Source organism: Rattus rattus, chromosome 7, assembly GCF_011064425.1.
Source record: "Rattus rattus isolate New Zealand chromosome 7, Rrattus_CSIRO_v1, whole genome shotgun sequence".
Lineage (NCBI taxonomy): Eukaryota > Metazoa > Chordata > Mammalia > Rodentia > Muridae > Rattus > Rattus rattus.
In genome coordinates, this window is record NC_046160.1 from 102500723 (window position 1) to 102526336 (window position 25614).

General features: G+C 40.0%; 1 protein-coding gene across 7 annotated transcripts in view; it reads left to right on the forward strand.

The window, feature by feature from the left end:
• LOC116905663 (neurexin-3) overlaps window positions 1-25614 on the forward strand; it is a 793437-nt gene that overhangs the window by 515947 nt on the left and 251876 nt on the right. For all 7 annotated transcript variants that reach the window (XM_032908632.1, XM_032908638.1, XM_032908639.1 and 4 more), the window contains 2 exons: window positions 6292-6730; window positions 11219-11602. In XM_032908632.1, coding sequence (XP_032764523.1) covers window positions 6292-6730; window positions 11219-11602 — 823 coding nt within the window. The remainder of the gene's footprint in view (window positions 1-6291; window positions 6731-11218; window positions 11603-25614) is intronic.

Here is a 25614-nt window from a genome sequence, read left to right on the forward strand (position 1 = left end):
TGAGAGCTTGTTAAATCAAGTCATTAGCTGTAAACCTCCATTTTGGGCTGACAATACATTTAAGACTTACCCCATGATGAAGATCTTTCCTTTCTAATTCCATGCCAAGACAGACTCTCTTGTTTGTTTAGTTTATAACTTCACAGAACATAACACTTAGTGAGTACTTACAAGGGGGCAGGAGATATGCTAAGTCATTTCGTATAGGGTAATATTATCTCATGCATTCATTAGAATCCTTTGAAGTGAGACTTGCTATTTATATTATCCATTATCTCTAGGCTGACTACAGTTAAATACTTTATTTAATGACACATAGTTGGTATGGGTAGATCAAGGTTAAACACTACTAAGCAGAACTCCTTAGTCCATATGTTTTAACGATGACCCTTTACTGCTACTTGAGTCCAGTGTCTAAGTTAATAAAGGTATAAGGATTTATTGGACATCTAAACAGTTAAGGTCTAGTCCAACCCTAGCAGGTATAAGTGTGTTTTTATTTATTTACAGATAGATACCAGCCTTCTGTATTTCAGAAGGCATTTAAGGTATATTGAAAAGACCAGATTGAGCATATTTCATAGTAACAAAGCTAACTGTTTTAAGTGACAGATGAGGAGAAGGCCATTTGGTGGAAGGAGAAATCACATCTGATCAAAATAATCAAATTCCTAGGACACAGAAGGGAAAGGGGTCTGAGGCAGTAGCCTGTGTGAGTCTGTGGAGACCCCTGTGGGATCAAGATTCCTTTGCAGATCTTCTTAGTCATTTATTTATCTCTTTACTCTAAGGAGTATCACATAATAATAAAATTAGTTCAAAATTTTATCAAAGCTTCAGCATTCTGAAAGCTAGAGTAAAAAATCCCCCTCATTTCATTATTATTCTCTAAGGACTATATTGGGATGGAGGTAGATTATTTTGTAGAGGCTTCACATGTGGATATAAAGTAAAAACACTGCAATGGAATTTGTAGTTAGTGTTGCTCTGCTTAAGGTACCCTGATGCTTACTTTGCAGAAAGTACCTCTGATGACCTCATTTCCAAATACCCTCAAATACCTGAGTCATCACAGTGGAGCTCAGTGGCCAAGTAGGCTTACTAAGACTGTTCGATATGTGGACCCACAAATAATTAAAGATGATTGACATTCACGATAAAAGAAAGAGCAAGTGTTTGAGCCTCCTAGTATTTGACAGCATAGATAGTTCCAAGTACCATCTGGGCATGCATTACTTCATTGCTTCCAGTTTTCTTGTTTGAGGAGTAGAGGTCCAGAATGTATAACAGATATTATATAAATATGATCCCAGGAATTTAAGTATGGCATATGATGAAGTGGGAAGACAGAGGAAAATACTTCAATGAGAGGGAACCTTTGGAGAATTCTTAAGGACTTACCTTACAACCCAGGGATCATGGAAGAGTTTGATGTTATAAATTCAGGATGTGTAGGCTGACTAGTCTCCTTTCCCAACCCAGGCAAGGAGATGATACAGTGGGGCAAAAAACTCTACATCATTTACTGGTAATATAAGAGTTAGGATTTGTCAAATGATAGGATCAACTTAGGTAGGAAGGTGTGGGATGATTTGAGAGAGGGGACCTGGGAAGGGCTGCCACTTAGACACCTTGGAAAAGAGAAAAAAGTTGCAATCCATGAGACCACATGAACAAAGATAAACTCTAACACCTGTCTCATAGAAGTTTCCAAAGTAATCTTGACAGGACAGTATAAGAGCCTTCTTGAGAAGGATCCTGGTAGGTACAAAGAGCTTTGTGTTTCAAGATAAAGTTTTATATTCTACAAAAGGATTTCTGATGTATGTATAGATATGAACTAATAAAGAATCTAAAATTATTATTCCTGGAGCATACCCTTGCCCCAGTACAATGAGTTAGATGTTCAAGTCCTGGCTATGCCATTTCTTGGCTGTATGGTTTTGGTCTAGTATTTATCTTTCTCTGCACTTGTTGGTGAGGTTGGGATAATATCAGTGTTTCTTGCTGTTTAGTGTACAGGATATATAACAGTGTATAGCAGTATATTTATTAAAGAGCCTGGAATATTATAGGACCTCCGTATGTTGTAACTACTATTATTATATTGCTCCCACACCATAGTTTATCGATATGTCTCTATATCATGATCATAGAGGAAAATAAACACATCTGTTCAAAGAGAATTTGTCTTAACTCTGAACTTCTGTTCTTAGCTCTTTTCCCAGCTGGTCTCTTAAGCATGAGTTATAAGTCCAAACAACAGTCTTTAATCCATGGGTGGGATAGTAAGATCAGCTTGTCATTCTTATTCTCTGCCACTTTGGCTGTGTGACATCTTCCCCCATGGGGTACCAGTTCTACTTTGTCTTTAATAGCTTCTTGCCATGACAGCTTGTCAACAAGGCTGCTTTCTGTCACTTGATGCCACTTGTTCTGTCTAGTTCCATCTATCAGTTTGGGACACTTGCTTAAGTGAGAGGCAGATTTCCAGAGAACACAGTACCAATGTTAATTCACCTTGGGCAATGGTCTGGCTGATCTTCCTATTTCATGCCCAAGTGCACAGGCTCAAGGTTCACCTTGAGTACTCTTCTGCCCAGCCATGGAATGGTTCTCTTTAGAGTATATATAAGAGGTGAAGAGACAGATGACTGCAATGAAACTGGTCAGTTGAGTGTCATAGAGGTCCAATACAATTGCCCTCCCAAACCTTCTTAGTAGTAGCTATTCTACAGAATTTTACTTTGGGGCCACTTTTTCTGGTAGAGTTCTAACACGGCTGTAGATCAAGATATAGCATTGCTTTTCCCTAGATTTTTGTGCCAGTTGAGAAGTTGCTGTGTTCTGCTATGGATGGCTTTTAACTTCCTCTTGACATTAACCTGGAAATGCAAAGTGATCATTGGGAAGGGGTGGGTTGAAGAGATGAATAAAATTGAGTTTAGAAAGCTTCCTTAACTGTCAGCAAAGGAAGATGTTGACTCTCTTTTCACCATCAGCAATTTTGCACACACGAGCAATTTTAAGGTCATGATAGAGAGCTTGCCTCCCAAGAAACTTTGACAGAAGTCTAGACAAACCACTTTCTGCCCCTGCTTTTACCAATTACTTCTTCAGAAATCTACATTCTGCCTATCTTTATCAGTCTTAGAGTCAACAATGTACACTGCCCACAAAGAGTTGGTCTTCATATTCATTTTAATGGCCTTGTCTTTTTACTTTCTTTCTTGGATCCCTGTAAGGACAGATGGTTTAGCTTTCTCTCTCTATTATTGATCAGGGGGCCAAGCCTCCTCTTTTTATATTGGATGAGTTATTGCTGCCTGCTAATGACTTCTAAAGGGAGCAAAGTCAAAGGTATTTTATCCAGAAACAGACCAAGGCAAAGTGGGGCTCCCATACAGAGATCACACACGCTAGGGCAACATAGTCGGGAGTTAGAAAAGGGGTACTAGTCAAACTCTGATTATTTCTTTCATGATTTTGTTTGAGTAGCTTCCTGAGGATTCTCTGTGTTCTTCTTTGTTTATGGTCAGTCTGGTGGAACTAAAACAAGAAATGCAGCTTTAGAACTGGGAAACTGATCACATATGACTTTCTGTAACATTCATGAAGAGCTTCTCAGGCAATACCAGTAAACATGTGGGCAGTTCTGTGCGTGACTTCTGGAACTGATACAGGATCTGAGTCCTGATCTATGCTTACCAGTGTTCTGTCTCTTAGCTACTTTCTATGTTTATAAAATGAAAGAATGATTCTAGGTTTGCCAAATATGTGTTTATCTGGGTGGGATGGTAGATAAGCCTTTAATATAATGTCTTCCATGAGGTATCTAGTAAGTATTAAAAACCATTACTATTCTTAATGGTATTGACTATAGTTCACTCCACAGTCAAGGTTACAAAATAGGTGAATAATTTCCAATACTTTGTCATAATTGTGGACCACACTGGCTATTATTTTTCAAAGTCAATAGCTTGGTTATTGTTTGGTGTCAGTTTAGAGGAGAGAAATGGTCTGTAGTTGGATGTTACAGAACAAAGAAAATGCATGGACATGACCCACCCAATTAATATTCTCTCACTGATACAGTATGGATGGTGAGATCGATCTTGGTTCCAAAGTCTTATTGCTTTACTGAACGTACAAATTAGATCTGGCTGTGCAAAGGCTGGTACAGGGTTAACAGTAACTCCCGCAAATACCCCCACACATAGTTGAGACTTTTGTATGCTTCCTGCCTGCCATCTTTAAGAGCTTTATGTGTCTTCAGTTTTTCTTCCTCACAAATCACTTTTCTTTGTAACTCCCATTGATAGATTAGAAATAAACAGAGATGTTACTTTGCCAAAGTTGCCTGCCTTTTCCATATTCTTATTTTTGTCCCCTTTCCCTTTGATGTTCCTTAATTAATATTATTGTATGGATGTGGTTCACCAAAAATTGGACCACTAAAGATCATCCAGGAATACTACACTAAAATTCAGTTCTGGGGCTAGAGTGCTGGGTCAGTGGATAAAATCTTTGTTATGCAAGTGTGAAGACCTGAATTCAGACCTTCAAGAGCCTACATAAAACTGGACACAGTGGTCTACATATGTAATCCCCATGAACCTATGCTAAGGTAGAGTCAGAGACAGGATTATCTCTCGAAACAGATAAACAGCAAAAAAAAGAAGAGGTCCTGTTTCAAATGAGGTGCAAGGGAGGATTGATACCTGTGATTCTCTTCTGCCCTCTATTTACATGTTTGGTGCATACACACCTACACAAGAACACCCACAATGGGGTAGGATGTATATTGGGGGAAGAGGTTATACAAAGTTAAAGAAACAAGCATTAATAAAGGTAAAATATTTTAAATATTTTGGGGAAATCTAGATTAATTCCTATGGCATTTTGGATTGTTCTAAGTTTGGAAAGTCATAACAGACTCCTTTTTGTCAATAGTCTCACTTTTCCTTCCCACTCACCACCTCTTTTTGGGACAGGGGCCATGGCCATGCAGTATGGACTGGGGACCACGCCTTGGGAAGAAGCCTGAGACTGAGATCTCTGGTATACCCCTTATAGAGTAAATTGGCCCCTGGTATAAACTTTTTTTGGCAAATTTAAATTATCAGATAAGTAAATGTCCTTAACTGCCTAAAGTAGGGTCTCCGCCTTTGTTTTGATATCAATGTCATATTCAATGTGATTATAAAAATAAAGTCCCACACTCCTCTCAATGGACCAGCACTCCTCTCAATGATTCAAACCACTTTGTATGTGTTTATATGTGTGTGCATGAAGCCTTGGCATGTGTTGGAGGTGAAAGAACAATCTTGGGTTTGTCTTTAACTTAAAGTGATTTGAGACTCAGATTGTATTTGTTTACCTATATGGCAGGTTACTCAGTTCACGGAATTCAGGGTTTCTCCTACCTCTGCCTCTCATCCCACCATAGAATCACTGGGATTCCAGAAACACATGGTCACATTCAGCTTTATGTGGGTTCTTGGAGCCAGATGTGGGTTTTTATACTTGTGTGCCAAGCACTTTACTCAGTAAGCCATCTCCTCAGCCCTAGTCAATCATTCTTTAAGGTCATCCATCCACATGGTTTTGAATAATCACACAAAACAAGAGGGGTATTGTGAAACTGTAAGTCTCCCAGTCCTGAATATGAATCCCATAAGTCTACCCTCCTGACAATTTCATAGTTCATAATTCTTTCTAAAGATACTTTGTGCTTATACAAACCTATGCATTTATGACTCTCCATTTTCATACAATGGTAATATAATTATCACTTTGTCCTGCTCCTAACTCCACTTAACAAAATGACTTGGAAGGATGCATAAAAACCTGAGGCAATTTTGAAGGCAGGATTGCTTGGCCTGACAGAGGCGTGCCATCTATTACTGATGGTCATTAAGGGTGTTTGTGGCCTTTTACCGTGGATGCCTTACTAAATATGAGTGTGTTTTGCACCTGTACAAATCAATCTCTCTTGAATTTTGCTTGTAAATTCATACTGGTAGCTTTCTGACATCCAGAAACTGGCTCCAAGGAGAAAGACAAAAGGCCCTCAGTGGCAATATAGAGGCTCATTCTGAAACTGTACATGCCCTAGCCATCTCTTGGGAAGCTTTTTCTTTTCTGGGATGAGCCTTTTGTTTCACATGTTGTTTCAGACCATTATGTCCTGAAGCCTCTTCGGATGCTTTTCCTGGATGCCCAGTGAGTGATGGATTGATACCGTTTGCAAGACTGATTCATATGGCACTTTTGTTTGGCTTTTGACAGGTTGTTTATAAGAATAATGACATCCGTCTGGAGCTGTCTCGCTTGGCCCGGATTGGGGACACCAAGATGAAAATCTATGGTGAAGTTGTGTTCAAGTGTGAGAACGTGGCCACTCTGGACCCCATCAACTTTGAGACCCCAGAGGCTTACATCAGCTTGCCCAAGTGGAACACCAAACGTATGGGTTCCATCTCCTTTGACTTTCGCACCACTGAGCCCAACGGCCTGATTCTCTTCACTCACGGGAAACCCCAAGAAAGGAAAGACGTCCGGAGCCAAAAGAACACAAAAGTTGACTTCTTTGCTGTGGAACTTCTTGATGGCAACCTGTATTTGCTGCTTGACATGGGCTCTGGCACCATCAAAGTGAAGGCCACTCAGAAGAAAGCCAATGATGGGGAATGGTACCACGTGGACATTCAGCGGGATGGCAGATCAGGTAAAATGGTCTTAAGACATCCCTGGTTAGCTTTCAGGCTTTATGTATTTATGACGACATTCACTTGCATGCTCACCTGTCTCCACACTATCATTTCTAATGGTTGTTATAAAGTGATATTTATGAACAAGATACCATTATGGATGGCTAGAATTTTTAGTTTCTGTATCATTCTGCACAATGTTCTCAGTGATCATTCTAAAACCCTAGTACCATGAGTGATCTGATAAGTGCATTTCCATTCCGACCACAGGGACTGTCAGGATGTGACACTCCTTGCCCTTTCTTCTCTTCTCTCTCTCTCATCACCATGGAAACTGACTGTGACATCACAGGCATTACATTCTGTGATTACTCTGTGGGGATAAGCCAGAGTTTATACAATGATAGCCCTTCAATAATTGGCAGGAGTCATGTTGCAGGGAGGAATTATAACAAGAAAGGAAGCAGCAAATTGATTTTTCCTGAAGTCATGTTCGATTTAAAGGCTTCCTTTGGTGTGAAAGCCCACATTTCACTCTTGCACGCACAGGCCCCACTAACTCTCCATTCCTCTTCATAACCTTTTACATTTGGTTTAAATGGCTTTGTTTGTTTCTGTAGCCACAGATCAAACAAAGTAGCCCCAGGCAGTACATAGCTACTCTGGAAGAGTAACGAAAAGAGGGCAGGGGAGGAGGGGGAGCAGCAGTAGAGAATCTGGGCTTTTGAATGCCTGAACAGTCTGGCTGCCTTTTGAAGGACCCTCTGGCGATGCTGGTCATATTCTTTGTTATCAGTAAGGGTGTTTCCCCAAAGAGGACTACGTATAGCATCTGAATTTCAGGCTCATTTTCTGATTCTTCATCTGGGCAGCATACAGCCAAGACTGACTTTAGCTTCATTTGTATTAATTACGTCTCTGGGCATCTTTATGTGTAGGTACCCTTGACCACTATGGCAAAGCAAGAAGTTCCCCCCATCCAAAGAGGAAACTCAAAATGGCTGAGCTGCCATAGGATGTCAGCTTTTCTGTGTCATTTCCCAGCTAGAAGGGTGGCAGAGATGAGTGATACAGCCCTCAGGAAGATCTGGATGGGGTCTAGGCAGAATGCAGTCAGTGGCAGATTGTGGCCTTGGATGTTTTACTGCCCAGTAGGATACTCTATTGATTGTCTGAAATCTGGTCAGAACCAAGAGGCTTAAAATTAAATGTGCTTGTTGAGCAAGAATGAACAGTTTGTGCGTTTTTTCTCTTAAAAGCTAGAAACACAAAAACATACTTTCTCTAGAGGTGAAATTTCTCTCTTTTTTAAATTTATCAATAAAATGCCAACTGGAGCAGCACCAGAACATCTCAGAATTGTCTATAAAACACTGCTGTTGTCTATGTGTGGGTGATGTGTTATGGTTGCAATGTTTTGCATGCAACTAACTATGACCTTGGTATGACTTTGTGGTGACTGGCTGGTGTTCCAGGAACGCTAGTATACATAAAGACATCATATTCATATTTAGCCTAAGTAAACAATAATGAGACCAGGAAAGTAATATAACATTACATTTCAGTATGATCAATTAAACTTCATTTGTTTGTGAGGATATTTTTCTGGTAGTTTTTTCCAGTTAGCTTTCAATTTCTTCTAAAATAGTTATTTGCAAAAGAAGCACGCTCAAACATGCCTTCTTTCTTGAGTATTTCAGAAGAAAACTGACTTAAGTGATGGAGCAGTAAACATTTTATGAGCATTCCTCAGTGGAGACAATGAGTCTTAAACCCAAATGTATGTTCAAAATGTCTACATCCATACATCCAGAGCATAGGCTTTCTATGGGATACAGTCTAGGTTCTAAATTCCAAAGTGATTCTTGTCCTGATCCCTGACCATACTTGGCAATCTACATGTTTCTTTTCCTTTGTTTCTTTCCCATTGCTACCATAAAATATCCTGACTTTAAGGGAGAAAGAGTTATTGGGTTTACAGTTCTACAGAGATAGTCTATTGTGACAGGGAAGATATGACATTAGACAAAGTAGGCATGGTAGTAGGAGCAAGAGACTGGCCGTTCACAGTGCATTCACACTCAGAAAGCAGGGAGTAATGAGACAGTTGGGTCAGACTGTCAAGTCTCAAGGCCTACCTCCAGGGACCACCAACTTCCTCCAGAGACCTTCCATAAGATTTCAAACACAGAATCAGCTGGGGAGCAAGAGTTCAAACACACAATTGTATGGAGCATATGCCAGATGTTTTCCATTCAAACCGCAAAACTACCCCATTAATCACCACTTTAGCCCTGTTTGAAGAGCTAAAGAAATCTTTAAGAGAAGCCACAAATCTCAACTTCTTCCTTTTTTTGAAATAAAAATGTTGTTTATTCTTTGACTATCTCATACATGTATACTATGCATTTAATTTTATTCATGCCCCCACTATTTCTCTCCAGCCCCGCTAGGGCCTACTAATCTCTTCCCCTGACAACTTTAATATAAATAATAATAATGATAATGATAATAATAATAATAATATGGATTTTCATAATAAATAAAATGAGGGTCTGGAGAGATGACTCTGCAGGCTTAAGGGTATTTATTTTTTTTCCTTTTCTTTTTTTTCGGAGCTGGGGACCGAACCCAGGGCCATGCGCTTGCTAGGCAAGCGCTCTACCACTGAGCTATTGCCTCTGATGAGGACCCCCGTTTGATTCCCAGCATCCACATGGTGGTTCACAATCTTTCTCCTCAGGCACTAGGTACCATGCATACACAGAAATTCAAATATAAAATAAATAAATCCAAAAAATTAAATATTTAAAATGCTTAAAATAGTAACCTGGATATTACTTTTTGTCATGTAGGTTTTTGAAATGTTAAGAATTAAGCAGGCAAAGCCCACTTGACTAAGAGACAGCTTCTAGAAAGTGTTATGGGAGGGTTGCTGACTTAATCTACCACAGCCATACACCACGGGCCCTTTGTGTTCTTCCTATTCCGTCCATTCTGCTGCTGTTATGTGGAGCACGCACACCATACATGCAATAGCCTTTAACCTCCTTCAGTCCTCGGACTTTATGCTTACTGGCTGAGGGAATAGAATAGTTTTGTCCCTCCCAGGACTTATCTATGTCTTTGGACCATCTCTTCTGATCTCTACTTGCTTGCCTAATTATGAAAAAGAAAACCTCCTCCTGCAATCAGAGATAATAATAATAATAATAATAATAATAATAATAATAATAATAATAAATAACACTAACAATATTGTATGTATTCTATGGCATGCATAATTTTGTGAAGTTGATACTTTCGTTCTTTTCTCCTACCTTTACCTGAGTTGCAGGTAACAAACTCGGGTGGTCAGGCTTGTTCCATAGATATTTTTGCTCAGTGAATGAACTTACAGTCCCTTGAGGGCTTTATAAGCACCATTCTCTCTGCTGAGCATGCACTTTGCCTTGTATTCTGCAAGTCTGGGTCATTTTCAACTTTTTGTCCTAACTGTTCTCCGTACGAAGAGACCTTCAGTGAATACCCCCTTTAAAGCACATCCTATAGCTGCTTTCAGGGCACATTGGCTCTTTCTATAACAGCTACTATTAGCTAATATTCTTAGATGATCTGTTGATTTTCTGCCTCTATGCTCAGCAAAATCAGCTCAGTTGGAGGAAGACACTGCTGGACAAGCCTAGCACAGTATCTGAAATTAACACTAGAGAAAGAAAAGTGTTCCTTGTGCATTTAATAACCCATGAAGCAACATATTCCATCCATGCATTGTGGCTTCTGCCTGTAGTTCCAGCACTCAGGAAGCAAAGGCAGGAGAAGGACTGTAAGTTCAAACACAGTTTACTTTTCATAGCAAGTACCAGGCCAGGTAGGGCTACTTTGTGAGCTTGTACTTAAAAGCAAAACAAGTACACAGGCCAAAAAGAGAAACAAAAGCAGTCAAAGGCAGTGCATAAAATTTTGGTTGACAGAGGGGGCAGTAAATGCCCCATCTATAGCATATTCATGAATAAAGAAAACACAATCTTTTGGGGACCCACGAACATCTGAAGAAATCATAGGCAATACAGACTCCTTCTGTCTTCATCTTCCCCTCAGTGCTCTACACATATGAAGTCCTTTAATTGTCACAGCAACCTGTTAGTTGAGAATTATTTTTCCCTTTAGAAATGAAAGGTGAAATTTGCTCTGCAAGACTATAAAGATGGCTGTAGGCAGAGCTGGGATTTAACCTCCTCGTGCCCTATGTTGTATCTTTTCTCTCAGCGGATATGATTCTGGAGAGAGGAGATGTACTGGGTTTAGTCACTCGGTTTCTTTCTGAATCTTTATGACCCAGCAGCTTGTAACCATTCTCTCTCTGATTGCAAATGGTGTCTCCTGACAAGGAAAGGATGATGTCCCCACTCACCTGTGGGGCTACTTTTGTTTAAGCAGCTCCAGAGTCTCACCTGAAATTTAGGAAGATCCTTAACTCAGACTGTGCCTGTTTCCCATTCCAGGTACCATATCTGTGAACAGCAGGCGCACACCATTCACCGCCAGTGGGGAAAGTGAAATCTTGGACCTGGAGGGGGACATGTACCTGGGCGGACTGCCAGAGAACCGGGCTGGCCTCATTCTCCCCACGGAGCTCTGGACTGCTATGCTCAACTACGGTTATGTGGGCTGCATCCGCGACCTGTTCATCGATGGGCGCAGCAAAAACATCCGGCAGCTGGCGGAGATGCAGAATGCAGCAGGCGTCAAGTCCTCCTGTTCACGCATGAGCGCCAAGCAGTGTGACAGCTACCCCTGCAAGAACAATGCGGTGTGCAAGGACGGCTGGAACCGCTTCATCTGCGACTGCACTGGCACCGGCTACTGGGGTAGAACCTGTGAAAGAGGTGCGTGGTATTTCTGGGTCTGAGTGGAGTGATACATGGTCCAAGGGACATCTTTGCTCATCCTGTGATTTTTCTGCTTCCAAACAAGTGTTGAGTTCTGTGGTTACTGAAACTCGACCTTTCTAGTTGTGAATGGTTAAATTTGTTTAGTCAGTTAGATGGTAGAAAAGAGAGTTTTATAATCAGCAACCCCATGATCACATTACACTTTAAATACCCTCTATAAATAGTGAAGTTTCTAGAAAGAACCAATTGCGTGTTGCCTTTAGTCCTTGAAGTTAGTTACACCTCCTCAGTGCTTTCTGCTGTCTGATTCTTGGGTTCATCTCCAGAAGTGCAACATTGGACAAATATGTTTGTTTCTCTTGTCATGGAGAGGATGCCTGACTGTTTGTTGGGATTAAATAGCTACTTACAAATATAGTGAGTTTTATATGAGGCCGAGTGATGGAGTGGTTAGGAACATGATCCCTGGAGCCAGTTGAGGTGAAAATATGGGCCCTCACATTGTCCTATGAGCTTCTCCAAGACAACGTCTCTGAGACTTGATTCACTCATTTGTAAAAGACAGGCAACCAAGAACTTACCTCATCAGATGCTGATGGTGATTGAGTTAATGGGTTCCTGGAATGTGGAGAGCATTTAATACATGTTAGTGATTGCTCTACAGTTAGTTATTAGCATCAACATCATCAAGGGGAAGGTGCAGAGGAGCAAAGAAAGCCAGCGTACTACAGGCTTAAATGGCCTTTCTCCAAAGAAGTGGTAAAATAGAGAAGAGATAAGCAGGAGTGGGTGTTAGTTCGGCAGAAGGGTGATAGGTAGGAGTGGGATCTAAACCAGAAGTGCAGTATGTGCAAAGGGGCAGATGTGAGATCTGCACAGTGGGAGAGAGAGGTCAAATGCTTTGTTTTCTTGTAAACAAAGTTGGGATGGAATGGGGGCATAAAAGCTTTCTGTAGGTGAGAGAGCTGACCCTAGAGGATAGGCAGAGTACTATGAGTCTCCTCTCCATGTACAACTTAAGCACTTTTACATTTGCATTCTGACTTACACTGTGTGCAAAAAGGAAGATATAGGAGTTAAAATAAAGACAACATTAAGACAAGATTCTTGCTGCAAGCCACATCTAGGAGGATATTGTATGCTGCCTATGGATTATCTCCTTTGTATGAAAGGTCACGTTACACCATTAGTCATTTTTGAGGACTTCAGTTCTGCAGCTTTGAGGCTAGGATACAGAATCTGCAATAGACATACTTCTTTTCCTTTGGGGGTTGATCATTCATTTGGCTAAGGAGGGCAGGTTTTTGCAAAAGAAGACAGCAACATATATTCCGCTAGAGGACAGAGAAGGATGCGGAGAGCCAGAGAGAGAGAGAGAGAGAGGGAATGTCTTGAAGACATACCTGCAGGGCCTCATTGCTGCAGATCACTGGTAGTCAGAAGCTCCGGAAATTGAAACTATGATGATGGCAGAGACATCATCAAGACTGGACAAGCCTAGAGTGCTGAGCAGTTGTTTTCAAAGAGTGTTTCTGTGAGGGCCAAAAGATACTTCAAGAGAATAGACAGCTTTCTTAGGTCCCCTGGATTCTCAGTATCTTTTCTTTGATGATACTGACATTATTAACTAATTATAGACCAATCCTTAATATGTACTAAATGCACTCCATATTTCAGCAACACATATTTCAAGAAAACTGCAAGTTTTCCCTACAGTCATACCAAAAACAAGACAGAGGATATTAGGCTGAAGGAGAAATGGAACACTTTCATGTAGCTTTGAAATTTAAATTTAAATCTACTGCCTTTCCAAAGCAGCAACAACCATAATATGAGCTAAGATGAGGAGGCAGCCATCTGGAATAGAAATAGGCCACATGGGGTTGCTAAGTCTGTCAAGTGCCTGGACTCTTTCCAAATGTCTTTGTAGGGTAGCCTACCCTGGTGCTGGTTTGGAGAGATGGAAAGGTCATTTGATCTCCGGGATGGAAAAGACTGATTTTTCTGTAAGTCAAGTATTGAGGATATTACACTGTCTTTAAAAGCAATCTAAGAACAAAAGTTTGCCACAGACATCTCACCTCTTCCTCTTGTAACTCATAGGCCTTGAGGTGTTAGAACCAGGAAGCAGTGACTGGAGCCAGCTGTGCAAGGTGTTTATGAGCTCACCTATTCCAAGGGCAAATCAATGGGAGTTGGTCCAAAATTGGCCAAGTACAGTGAAAGTCACTGCATCTTTTACATTGTCATTTTTGACTAGTCATTAAAAGGCAGCTGATTGGGGATATATGAGGGACAATTATTCTTGGTACAGTGCAGCCAAGAGCCATCCATTCTGGCCAAATGAGAGGCAGCTTAGCAAACGTAAGACATTTGATCTATATATCGCTCAAGTCCCAGACCGTTCAATGGATTGTTTTATTCCCCCACTAATTGTTTTTTGCCCCTGTATTGTTCCTGACACCATGTTCAGAATGAATCATTGGACTGGAAAAATGAGAGGACCACGCAGTTACTGAATATAATAGAGCTTCCCAATGACATTGTTTTTCCTCACTGAAACTGCTTCCTCAGTGGAGACTCTTGAGTATTTTTCTTCAGTTGTATTTATTTCTTGGAGACCTAAATCCTTCTAGATACCATGGCCAATAAAATCAATAAGCAAGTATCGGGCACGGTATCTGCTTTGGATCAGGGGATTAGTACATGTAGTCATCTAAAGTAAGCAAAGGGTAATGGCAGACATGTTTAATGGATGGTAGGTGTTATGAACACGGGCATAGCATATGGAAAGTTGTAGAGCAAATAGGCGGAGTAGTCACTCTTATATGGTAGAACTGATAGAGGATGGGAGGAGATTGAAAGTTTCTTGGATTTTCTTATTCTTCTTTCTAACAAGAATTTGTTTTCCATTTCTGATGTTCAGAGCCTGAAGAGTAACAGTGAAGGAAGTGTTTCATGGTCTCTTTGTGCAGGAACATTTGCCCCTTTAGCTTAAGGACTTATTGCCCTTTGTGCCCAAATATCAGCCCGATCACTGAACTCTCTCTAATTATTGCTTTGCATTTTTATCATCTCCTTCCTCTATTTTTTCCTAGAAGTTCTAATGTTATATCTAAAATTAGTCATTTGTACCAAACATAATAAGACTAAGAAAATTCCCAAGAAGCTGTGCCCCTGGGCCTAAAATAACTGTGCCTTGACTCACTTAGATCAATTATCTCACAATAGGAATGTTACTATAAGTAGGAACCAGTGTGAATGAAATTCAGAAAGTGAGTGTAAGAGGTGAAGACTTCAGTTCAGACATGGGCATGGCTCAGGAGTGACACTAGATGAAAATTTCCAACCTTCCTAGTAAAGTTGGTCTAATGGCAAACTCTGTGTCAAAGTTGTCCTCCCTCCCACCACCACCATCCCCCAAAAGGATAAGGCAAGGGAAGTAAGAAATATATAAGGGTGGAAACTAAGGTAAATTTACTTGAGTGGCTTTCTATTTTGTTACATTGGACCAACCGCCTTTGCCTCTAACCTTGACAGAACATTTCTTTTCCTGCAGAGAGAAGAAACTCTAAATACTAATTTCTGAAAGATGACTTGATACTTAATTTAGCATTTTTTTCTACAAGGCTTACCACTATACTAAAATATATAAATGGTGGTGTCCATTATTACTTTTATTGCTAGCCCCTATGGTGTCCTATACAAAGTAAGGTGGGGAGCCATCTCTGGAACCTAAAAACAAAAGCTTTTAGTGGCTAATTAATTATAATCGGCTGACTTAAAATGTTGGAAGACCACCTATTCTCCTATGAGTCCTATAATATCTTTTTAAAAGATTGATTATTTGAAGTGTTTGTGTGTATGTCTGGGCTCAGGCATATGAAAGAAAATGGAAGTCTGAGAACAGTTTGTGAAAATTGTTTCTCTCCTTCTCATGTGGTTTCTGGGGAATGAACTTCAGTCATCATTCTTTTACCTATGATGTCTAACACACAATTACCAGTCAATCTGTCCTCAAGATTTCTTCTCTTGGCAAGCTATGAATACTTGACCTTCATTAACATAACGCAGTCTTTTTTCCATTCTGGCTAACCTGTTAGTTCAGTTGGTGAGTATCCTGGTAGAGCAAATCTGAGAATTTAATTCCTTAGTGGATCATCAAGCTAAATTTCAGTCCATTGTACTTATATGTTTGTCTTTAAATAGCTTTATATAAATATATGTAAAATTGATTTAGAAAGGAAGTTCATACTTCTGTCAAGAAAATAAGCTATGGTACATTGCTTGGAGGCAAAATGACCTTGTGAGTGTTTTAGAGTCAGACAGACCTTGAATCTTGTGTTGATTCTGTTACTAATTAGCAAGATGACATAGAGGTTCTCGATCTATGTCTCAGTTCTTTATCTATGAAATGAATATATTATACTTACTGCCTAAAGATGTTGCTTTTTGTGAGGGAAATCTCCAGAACTATGGTATCAAGGAAGTGGAGTTTCACAGAATGATTATGTGAAAAAGTGTCAATCAGTGATGATCTGAGAGGAGAAAGCAGAGCATCTCTAGCGAGCCCAGGTCACTGTGATTGAGATCCTCTGACCTCTGGGTTATGAACTTTTGGATTCAGAGTTTGAATTTTGCAAAAACGATAACAGCTCTATTTCAGGATGTTGTAGTTGTTTGTGTCCCGAGTGATCTGTTCTGTCCAATTAGGCAGTACTTGGAGTAGACACACCAGATCACCCACATCTATCTGTGAGAGTGACTCCTCAAGAGGAGAAGTTTGAGCTCAAACCATCTTCCTGACTCCTTAAGGTTAAGAGAGTGTGTTGATAAGAGGCATGTCTAATCGTTAGGCAAAGAGGCTGCCACATGAATGTGCTTTCACATTTTCTCTCACTGAGGGTTTTTCTCCTAAGGAGAGCAGGTCATGAGAATGAGGAAACACTACATGTGATATCTTCCATATCTTAGCCTCATTCTGCATTTTGGAAGGTGGAGAAGCCCAGAGAAGTTGCTATTACTCTAAATCAGAGGTAATGAATAGTTAGAATTTATGGTTACTCACCCCTGTTCCATTCCTTTCTATAACACACTAAGTAGCCTTTTCTCCTCATGTATACCAAAATCTAGATTCCAAGATCAGTAAGGAAAAACAAATATACAATGTGCCAAAAATCTCTAGCACTGTGTTATACATATGTTCATGCTGTGTGGCTTTAAGTTAGCACTTTAGATCTCTGTTTGGGTCTCTATCTACACACTTCCTTTGATGCTCCTGTGTCAAAGGTCATCCTTGTACCAGTGATGCTCAAATTTGGATATCAAGCCTAGGAAATCCAAAGTTCTATATCCTCATTTTCTTCTTTGCATCTCAGTTTTAAAAATTAAGATGCTAATATCATTGAATAACCATTAACACAGGAATGCCTTCCTCCCCATATCAAAATGATTTTACTTTTTGTTTTTCCCATCTTAGTGAATGGCATTATTATTGTTCATGAGCATTTTTGTTACATTTTGTCCAAGAACCAATTCCTGGTAGTCTTCGTAGGAAAGCATCTTCCATCTGTCCACTTCTTTTCTTTGGCAATGCTATCATGGCAGGACTTAACACTGATATTTTCTTTAAATAACTAGATAGCAAGTAGAACATGATAACGAGGAACCCAAATTTGTTTTGTGATATCTGTAGAGTATTGTATTGCAGTAGGCAAATAATCTCTACTCAAATTGCCTCAGATGCAGTGGTGGTACATTCTTCACTGCCTGCCCTCATGTTCTGGGTTTTCAAATGAAAGGCACACGCGCGTGTGCGTACACACACACGCACACACACACACACACACACACACACACACACACACACACACACACACACACACACACACAGTCTTCTATTTTAGTATGTCCTAAATAGTTCAATGGCTGGGCCACTCCCAAACGTCTATGTGACTAACACCTCCCCTCAGATACTCCCGAGTTATTACTTATTGAAACCTATATTCCATCTTTGCTGTCCTAGACCCAAGGGGGAGGGTCTTTGTCCACTCTTCCCTGACTCTTACATGATTGGTATGCTCTCTCCCCTGCACCTCTCAGGCCTAGACCTTATCCTTTCCCAATTGGTGATTCTAAATCCTCCTTTCTCTCTCAGTCTCCTTGCCTGCGAAACCTAAAGTCCGGCCTCTGTCCCTCTGCCCAATCATTGGCCACTAACAACTTTATTTACCAATCAGAACCAAGTGGGGACAGGGACCCTCAGCATCTGCCATGCAAATTGTTGTACACTTTTAGAAACCCAATTAACATAATACAAGCATTAGACAAAATCCACAACAGGATTGCAGCAAAATTCTCTGCACACTCAACACACATTCCTTCCTTTAGATTTAGTAACTTTAGATTCAGAAGTCTTGTTTCTATAAAACTGTAAGAAACAAAACTATGTTTGCTATTAAACTCCAACATTGGGGCAGCAATCTAGTGAACAGGTCTCCAGATTCTTTCCACGTCAAACTAGGTCCATGAGGTCCTAAAGACAGAGTTGTAAAGGACACACTTCTGTGTACTCCATGAGTTTACAATGTAACTTAGAGGATGAGGACATATCTTTGCACTTTAATGTCATCTGCAGAGTGTGGTAGTTCAGGTAGGTAATTGTTGGAATAGAAAGACATAGCAATTACAAAGTAAGATGTGACCACACAACATAGCACTTAACCACCTGTTCTGGTTGGAATAACTCACTAGTGTGGGAAGAAACAGCAGCTCTGGACTCCCAAGGTCAGATACAATTGTACAGGTTGTTTCCACTTGTCTCCATGGCACTGAGGAGAGCTTCTGCAGTGTAACTGTGCTCTCTACCTCCCGGGATATCCAGATCCTTTATTTAGATAGATGACCTTGAGGTAGTTATTTGGATCTTCTGGTCTCTCTGTTCTATAAGAATTGGCAATTGGGTTTCATGCTCTCTTCGGGCCCTTCAACCCTAACACTCTGTGATTCTCAAATGTCATCAACTTGGCAGTGACTCCTCTGTTCCCAAAATGAGGGATAAAGGTGAATGAATGAAGGACAGAACAGGACTTTGAGTCCCTGTTTCTTACAGTCTGCAGCTTTCTCTTGGTCAGGATGTTGGCTTTAGTTATATTAAAAATGCAATGGAATTTTTACTTTTGTAATGCATTTACCCAAGAAAAATGAATGTTTTGTTATATGGAGTGTACTTCAGGTTTATGATATCAAAGATTTAACTGATAGATTAATAAATATAGCTTGGAATTTTCTTCAGAGTTAAAAGGCTATCTCAATTTTGGCTTATTATTTGTGATCTATGGATAGAAAATTGTGTGTATCTGAAAAGTGGGTTTCCCCTGAATTATGTAGTTCATTCACATCAATCAAAACCCCACTTTTAGTTTATGTGTAGTTGCTATAGCATTTAATGACTCTTTGGTGACATCCAGCACAGGCCTCACATTTAGCCTCTTGTATATCCTTCAGTTCTTCAAGTGTCTCTTCCCTATGACCAACATAATGTGATCTTGTGAAGATGTATCATGGTTCATGAACAAACAATGACCTATTCTTTTTGGTTGGGATCTGAGGTACCCTGTTGTGTTCCTCTTGTTCCAAAGAGTAGATCGAGAATATATGGTTTTGTTATTCTAAAATGACTAAGTAGGGACATTGGTGATCTTTAAAAGAGTCTCCCCTATATCTGCATCTAGTCAGAGAAATATGAGGACCGAACAATGGTTTGGTGCAGTACATGAAAGTCGCTTATACCTACAGTGGCTGCAATGTCCTCAAAGCAGGGACATGATGGCTATTTACATCCCAGCTCAGTACCTTTGCTATTGTGCTTGCTAAAAGTGTCTTAACTGCCAGCAGACATCTGCCTATTATAGTACCATAAATCGAGATGCTGTTGAATTATGAGGAACAAGTGCTTCAAAACACAGCACTTGTTCAAAACACAGGGGGACCATTGCAGACTGCTCTATCACCACTGGCTTCATGGTTGCTTTCACAGTTCAACAAATCCTTCTTGGCTCCAGTTTGGAAGAAAAGGAAAGTTAAAAGAATGACTTTTCATTTAAAGAAATTATGCATCTGCTCTATGTTAGTTTCTTAATATACACTGGGCCATTTCACACTTATATCCTTTCTGCAGATGATGTATTATTATTATTACCACTCTCTAGTTGATGAAATTAAGGTCCAATTCGTTCCAAAGTACTGAGTATGCTCTATGTGCCAGCTAGCGTGTTTAATATGATGTAGATTATGATTCTCTTCATAAACAGATTATGATGGCCTGATGTCCAAGAAAGGTAGTATTCAAATGCAGAGAGTGGTTCACAGACAGCATTGAGCTGAGGTTTGGTTGCAGATAAGAGAAATCTACTTCCCGGGAATGGAGAAATAGTCTTCCAAGCAGAGTGGGGAGAAATATACAAATAGCTAGCAGATCCATACACACAGGAATAGACTGCATTAGCACTGAAGGGCATAAGAGATCTAACTATGGAAGGAAGAGCAGAACTTGATTCTGGTCATATACATAACAGAGGTCAAAGGAACGATGTCAATGGGACTTGGTGATTACACATAGCTGAATGGTGGCCAGCAGTGGATGAAAAGAAGGATGTGGCTTCCAAAGCCCATTGTTCCACATGGTGTCTTGAATAAGTAAAGATCTAGGGAGGAATAAAGAGAAGGCATTCTCCTTAAGGAGAAGGCTACCATTAGGGGATACAGCAAGGATTCTTTCACACATCTGCTTTGGTAGCACACTGTGCTTCAGTTTTCATAGTTAACACTTAAAACAAGGACAGTGATTGTTTAATTGTCTTCCCGGGATCCTCTGTTATATAAAGTGCATCATGTTCCCAGTGTGGCCCCCTCTGAACCAGAAATTTAATAAATTGAAAATATTAAAAGTACCTTCCAGAGGTCTAGTTTTCTATTTCAGCATATGGTATTGACCAGAGCTTAAAAACAGGAAGAGGCAACCACAACAGGACACTGGGATGTTCTTTACTTCACATTCCAAGTAGCCTGAGGGTGGCATATAGACAAGTGTTAGGGGTTTGTTACCATTATAGCAAGCTCAGTGTAGCTTTGGTATTTACATGGGAGGAAAATTTGTGGAACTTTGTCTCTAGCCATCTTGCAGAAGTATCCAGATTTAAGAGTAAGCAAGAGATTAATTCCTGTAGGGTGGCAAGTCTGTTTCTGTATCTTCCCATGCTGTTCTCTCCGTACTTTCCACTATTTATGGTAATTCTAAGGGCTGTGCATGCACTTGTGCATAAATCACATGTGTATATTTTCCCTTTGATGTATGAGACCGTCCTCTATTTTATTTTATTGTGAATTCTGTTTTAATCCAATCTGAAGCTAAGGGGAAAAAAGAATAGACATGAAATCTTTAAGGTTAAGAAACCACAAATCCCAAACATAAAACTGGGTTGGTCCAAAGAAAACTCAATAGGGTTTAAATGATTTCAAAATGATATATCTTATCAGTAGGACAAGAGTGTGGTTACATCTGCCACAGTCACTGCTGCTCCCAGCTTCAATGAGGACCTGTGACCTCCAGGTAGGAGCTAAATGGCCCAAATGATTGAGTAAAATCACCCTAAATCTGCATTTTGATTCTCCTAGAGTAGGGTGGTCTGAGGCATGAGCAGTATCTGTGACTATTCTGTGAAGATACGTTTGTTTTTCCATGACTTATTTAGTGAGCAGTAGAATGTGGCATTATAGTGCCATTCAACTAGTCTCCAGAAATTTTCTCCTTGGAATATTTATCTGAAACATTGGCGACTGACTTAGAGAGAAGCCGCATGAAGGGGATGATGTGTACATATTTCTTTTGCTTTTTCATCTCCCATTCTTTTGCACTCCACGAATGAGAAACATAGTCCAGCAGAGAGTATTTTGGAGTAACAAACGCATGTGAGAGTCAGGGTTGAAAATCCTGGGTATGAATGACTCTTGAAAGACCCCCTTGTGCGAGCTGTTGGACAGCTATTTCCCTGGCAAGTAGATGCCATCTTTCTTGGAGAAGATCATTTCATGCTTCTTAGCATGTTTAACCTTTACAGCAAGGCCTTCCCATCAAAATGACAATCCCCAGCAGAGCTTTCTAAGAGGCTAGTAAATCAGAAACCTTATGAAATCTGGAGGATTAGCATCCTCCCCTTCTTTATTCCCCCAGGGAAAGTAAGTTCTGGGCCTTTCAGATTTTAATCTTCTCCACAGGCCCCTTGTCTGAAGCTCCCTGCTGTGGCCTGCTGGTATTTGAATATTATTTTCTTATAGTTGCTCCATGGCACTAGCTAAGGCTGACACATTCTTTATCTCCATCAGCAATGTTGTAAAAGAAAGATAACTGCTCTGATTTTTTTTCTTTAGTTGAATTCTTTACACCCCTAAGACATCCTTTCTGGGTCTGAAGATAGTGTTTGATCCTTAATGTCACTATGCCCATGATGGCAGGGTGATGCTCAAAGGCATAATCCTTACCCAGCTGGCTCTGCTTTCCTTTTCCCAATGCTACTCCCCACCCCACCCCCACACCCAAGAAGCCAGCATTGTAGCCACTGCAAGACAGAATCACTTCTGGGGGAAATCCACAAAGTCAAGACTATGTTGTGAATAACAACTGAGGGAGAATGTGAGGGCTCCTCATATTGTCAACTTGACACATAGACTAGAGTTATCTGAAAGGAGGAAAACTCAACTGAAAAACTACTGCCAGAAGATCTAGCTGTAAGCAGTTTCTTAATTAGTGATTGATGAGGGAGGGTCTAGTCCATTTTGAGTCATGTGATCCCTAGGGTGGTGGTCCTTGGTTCTATATGAAAGCAAGCAAGCAAGTTAATGGAGACCAAGCCAGTAAATAACACCTCTCTGTGTCCTCTGTGTCCTGACTTCCTTCAATGATGAACAACAATATTGAAAAGTAAAACAAATAAACCCTTTCCTCCCCAACTTGCTCGTTGGTCACGGAGTTTGGTTGCAGCAAAAGAAACCCTGACTAATACAGGAAAAATATATGACAATTTTGATAGCTGTATAAGAGATTGGAGTTTGGGAGCTTGAACTCTTTTGTCTGAGTTGAAGAAGAATATTTATATGAAAATGAGGGCCTCTAAAGTTTTGGAGCCTAAATCAATATCTGTTCCATAAACTTCCCCTTGGGAAAAAACTAAATGTGTTATGGGTATGTTTTAGGAACTGTGATAAAGACTTGAAATGGGCAGCTTAATTATTACAATTTAGTTGTAATAATTATTCTATAGTTTTATAGCCATAGAAGAGTAAGGCTGTTTTCATTATTAGTTTGTATCTGAGGAATTGGGCTCAAGGATAAAGGAACTTGCCCAAGGATAAATGAATTAAGACCACCCAGCTCAAAGACAGTTAGGCGTGTGTTCTGGTTCTTTCAGAACTGAGGCTGCATTTTTGTGTTCAGTACTGTCTTCCTGTCTTTGTAAAGAGGGAGCTTGCCCCTTCATGAAGCAGTGTGTCCATTTATGGTAAAAATTAAAAATAACCATATTATGTAAACTGAAGTCTCTACTCTCCATTTCCTACCCCCTCTCTTTTCTTCTTCATTGAGGGGCAAGCATATTTACTTACAAAAGTATGAAAGTTCTCTGTTTTTCTAATGTCTTTTTATTGATCTTGACTCAGGCTCTGGAACCCATATTAAGACGTATTCTGTGAATAAACATTGGCTTCTTCATTGATTGGCATGATGGAACACATCTCCAAGCATCTTTCTCAGGAGGCTGAGGCGATAAGATTAGGAGTCCAAGGATAAATAGTAAGGTCAAGTTCAGCCTCATGTATATAGCAATAACTTGTCTCAAGACAACAACAAAAATAAGAACAGCAACAAAAGACAAACCAAAATAAGTATTCCAGAATCCAGATGCTTTTTCTGACATGAACACTAGGGATGGTAGAACCAATCAATTTTAAATCCTTATTTAAGGATCTGTTCAACCTTCAGAGATGATTAAAGACAACTATTGTTTCTCCACTGGAATTCCCAGTTATTCTCTGGATAAGCTTCACTGGTTTCCTTAACTAGTATTTACTTGTTATAATTTGGTGTTCTTTAATAATCAGTAGCCACTAAACAGAGTCAGGGAATATAGGAGGGGGCCGTGCGTTCACTCAAATAGAGAGTAGCTTCTTGTTTAGGGACCTTTGGGAGGCAAGCTGTACCCGTTTAAGCTATAGAAGAGCATTATTGGAGCAGTAATGAGGTTGAGTGTTAGACATTACATGTACGGATGGTGGATTTCTGTTTCCTGTCTGATTCACATTTATTTATTTATTTGTTATCCTAAAAACATGTATTTGTCCCACAATAGGTCACCGATTTACTGCCTCATCTTATTTATCAATGTGGTCCTACACTGAGTATAGTTAACTTATATATTTTAGAAACAAAACTGATATGACTGTAGGGACATCTCAGAATATCACTGATAGAGGAAATCCTAGTCTTGCCAAATAGCAGATAGTGTAGAATCACAGGATGCTGGAGCTGATCTAACTAGGTAAGGGCTTAAAAAGTCAGCTATTTTGGTGCTCACAATTTATAAGGGAAGCATTGGGGTCAGAGTAGGTGACATAGCTTGCCATCACTTTGGTAGTAAATAGACACAGGAGAACTCTTAGGTCAGCATTTTTTGAATCCTGGTCCAGAGCTGCCTATCCTAGCTCAGGGTCAGAAGGTCCTCTTGCTTGCTATGCCTTTCAGCTTGTCTCCCTGGTGAGCTGATAGTGAGACCTTGAGATAGTGATGCAACTTATGGCCTAGAGAATCTCATGACCCAAGTCTTATATTATCAACTCATCTGTTTGAAAAGAAACATGTAAAGAAACAGGCTGAAAATGCAGGTGCTTGGTCATATCCACAGAAAAGGGAACCCATAAAATGCTAACCTGGAGTAGAGAGTATAGGGCTGTACTAAAAGCATCAAATGAACTGAAATTCACAGTTAAGATTATATTAAAAGAGACCTCTTCACATGGATTAAATGTGTGTGGTAGGCCGGGTATAATTTGATACTTGAGATGTACAAAGTGAGAAGCAAACAGCTAGATTTGATTGACAACTTGCTCCAAGTGTGCTAGTAACCCTTCTAAGCCTTATTTTTCTGTTCTCTTGAAATGTTTCTCAGGTGTTTGTGAGGCTTAACAAAGATAATTATATAAAAGTCTTAGCACAATGCCTGTACCTTTGTAACTATTTCATACATGAGTAGTAGTTTCTCTTGTTCATTTTGTAACAAGCTTATAAAGTTCATAGCATCATCTATATTTAGACAATTAAACCCAGTAAGAGAAAGATTAAATAACTTGCCATAGTTACTGTGTTAGGAGATACAGAAAGTAGGTACTCTTTTCATTTAATTCTTTTTCACTCAGCTTAGGGCTGTTTCTTTGATTGGGTTTTTAAAGGAGGGAGAAAGAGCTGTTAGAAGTGGTGATGGTCCTTGCAAACTTCCTCCTAAAATAAAATGCATGCAAAAACAAACAACAAAACAACAACAACAAAAAAGCATAGACAACATCTGGTTGCTTAACCTGCAGTAAGTCACAGTTTGGTCTACAGTATATTCCTCTGTCCAAACATTGTTACTTGCAAATGTTCATTGTAATGAGTCTGGTTCAAGATCTCTATCTTTTGTGACACCATCAGTATTAAATTTTCACCAGGACTCCTCCCTGCTATTCTGTTGTTGCTCCGTGTCATGAAGATCCACAGCTTTAGGATGGCAGAACTGGTTCTTTCATGTGTTCTAACCTTCTGCAGATGATAGAGATTTTGAATGGGGCCAATTTAGAACCATGGATCTGAGTCTGGATAGTAGCTGAGCTGGTCAACCCACCAGTGCTCCCTTATCTGCATTACCAGCGTGAGTTCTCCAGTACTGTTCTTATTAGGTTACCCAATGCCACTGTCAGCA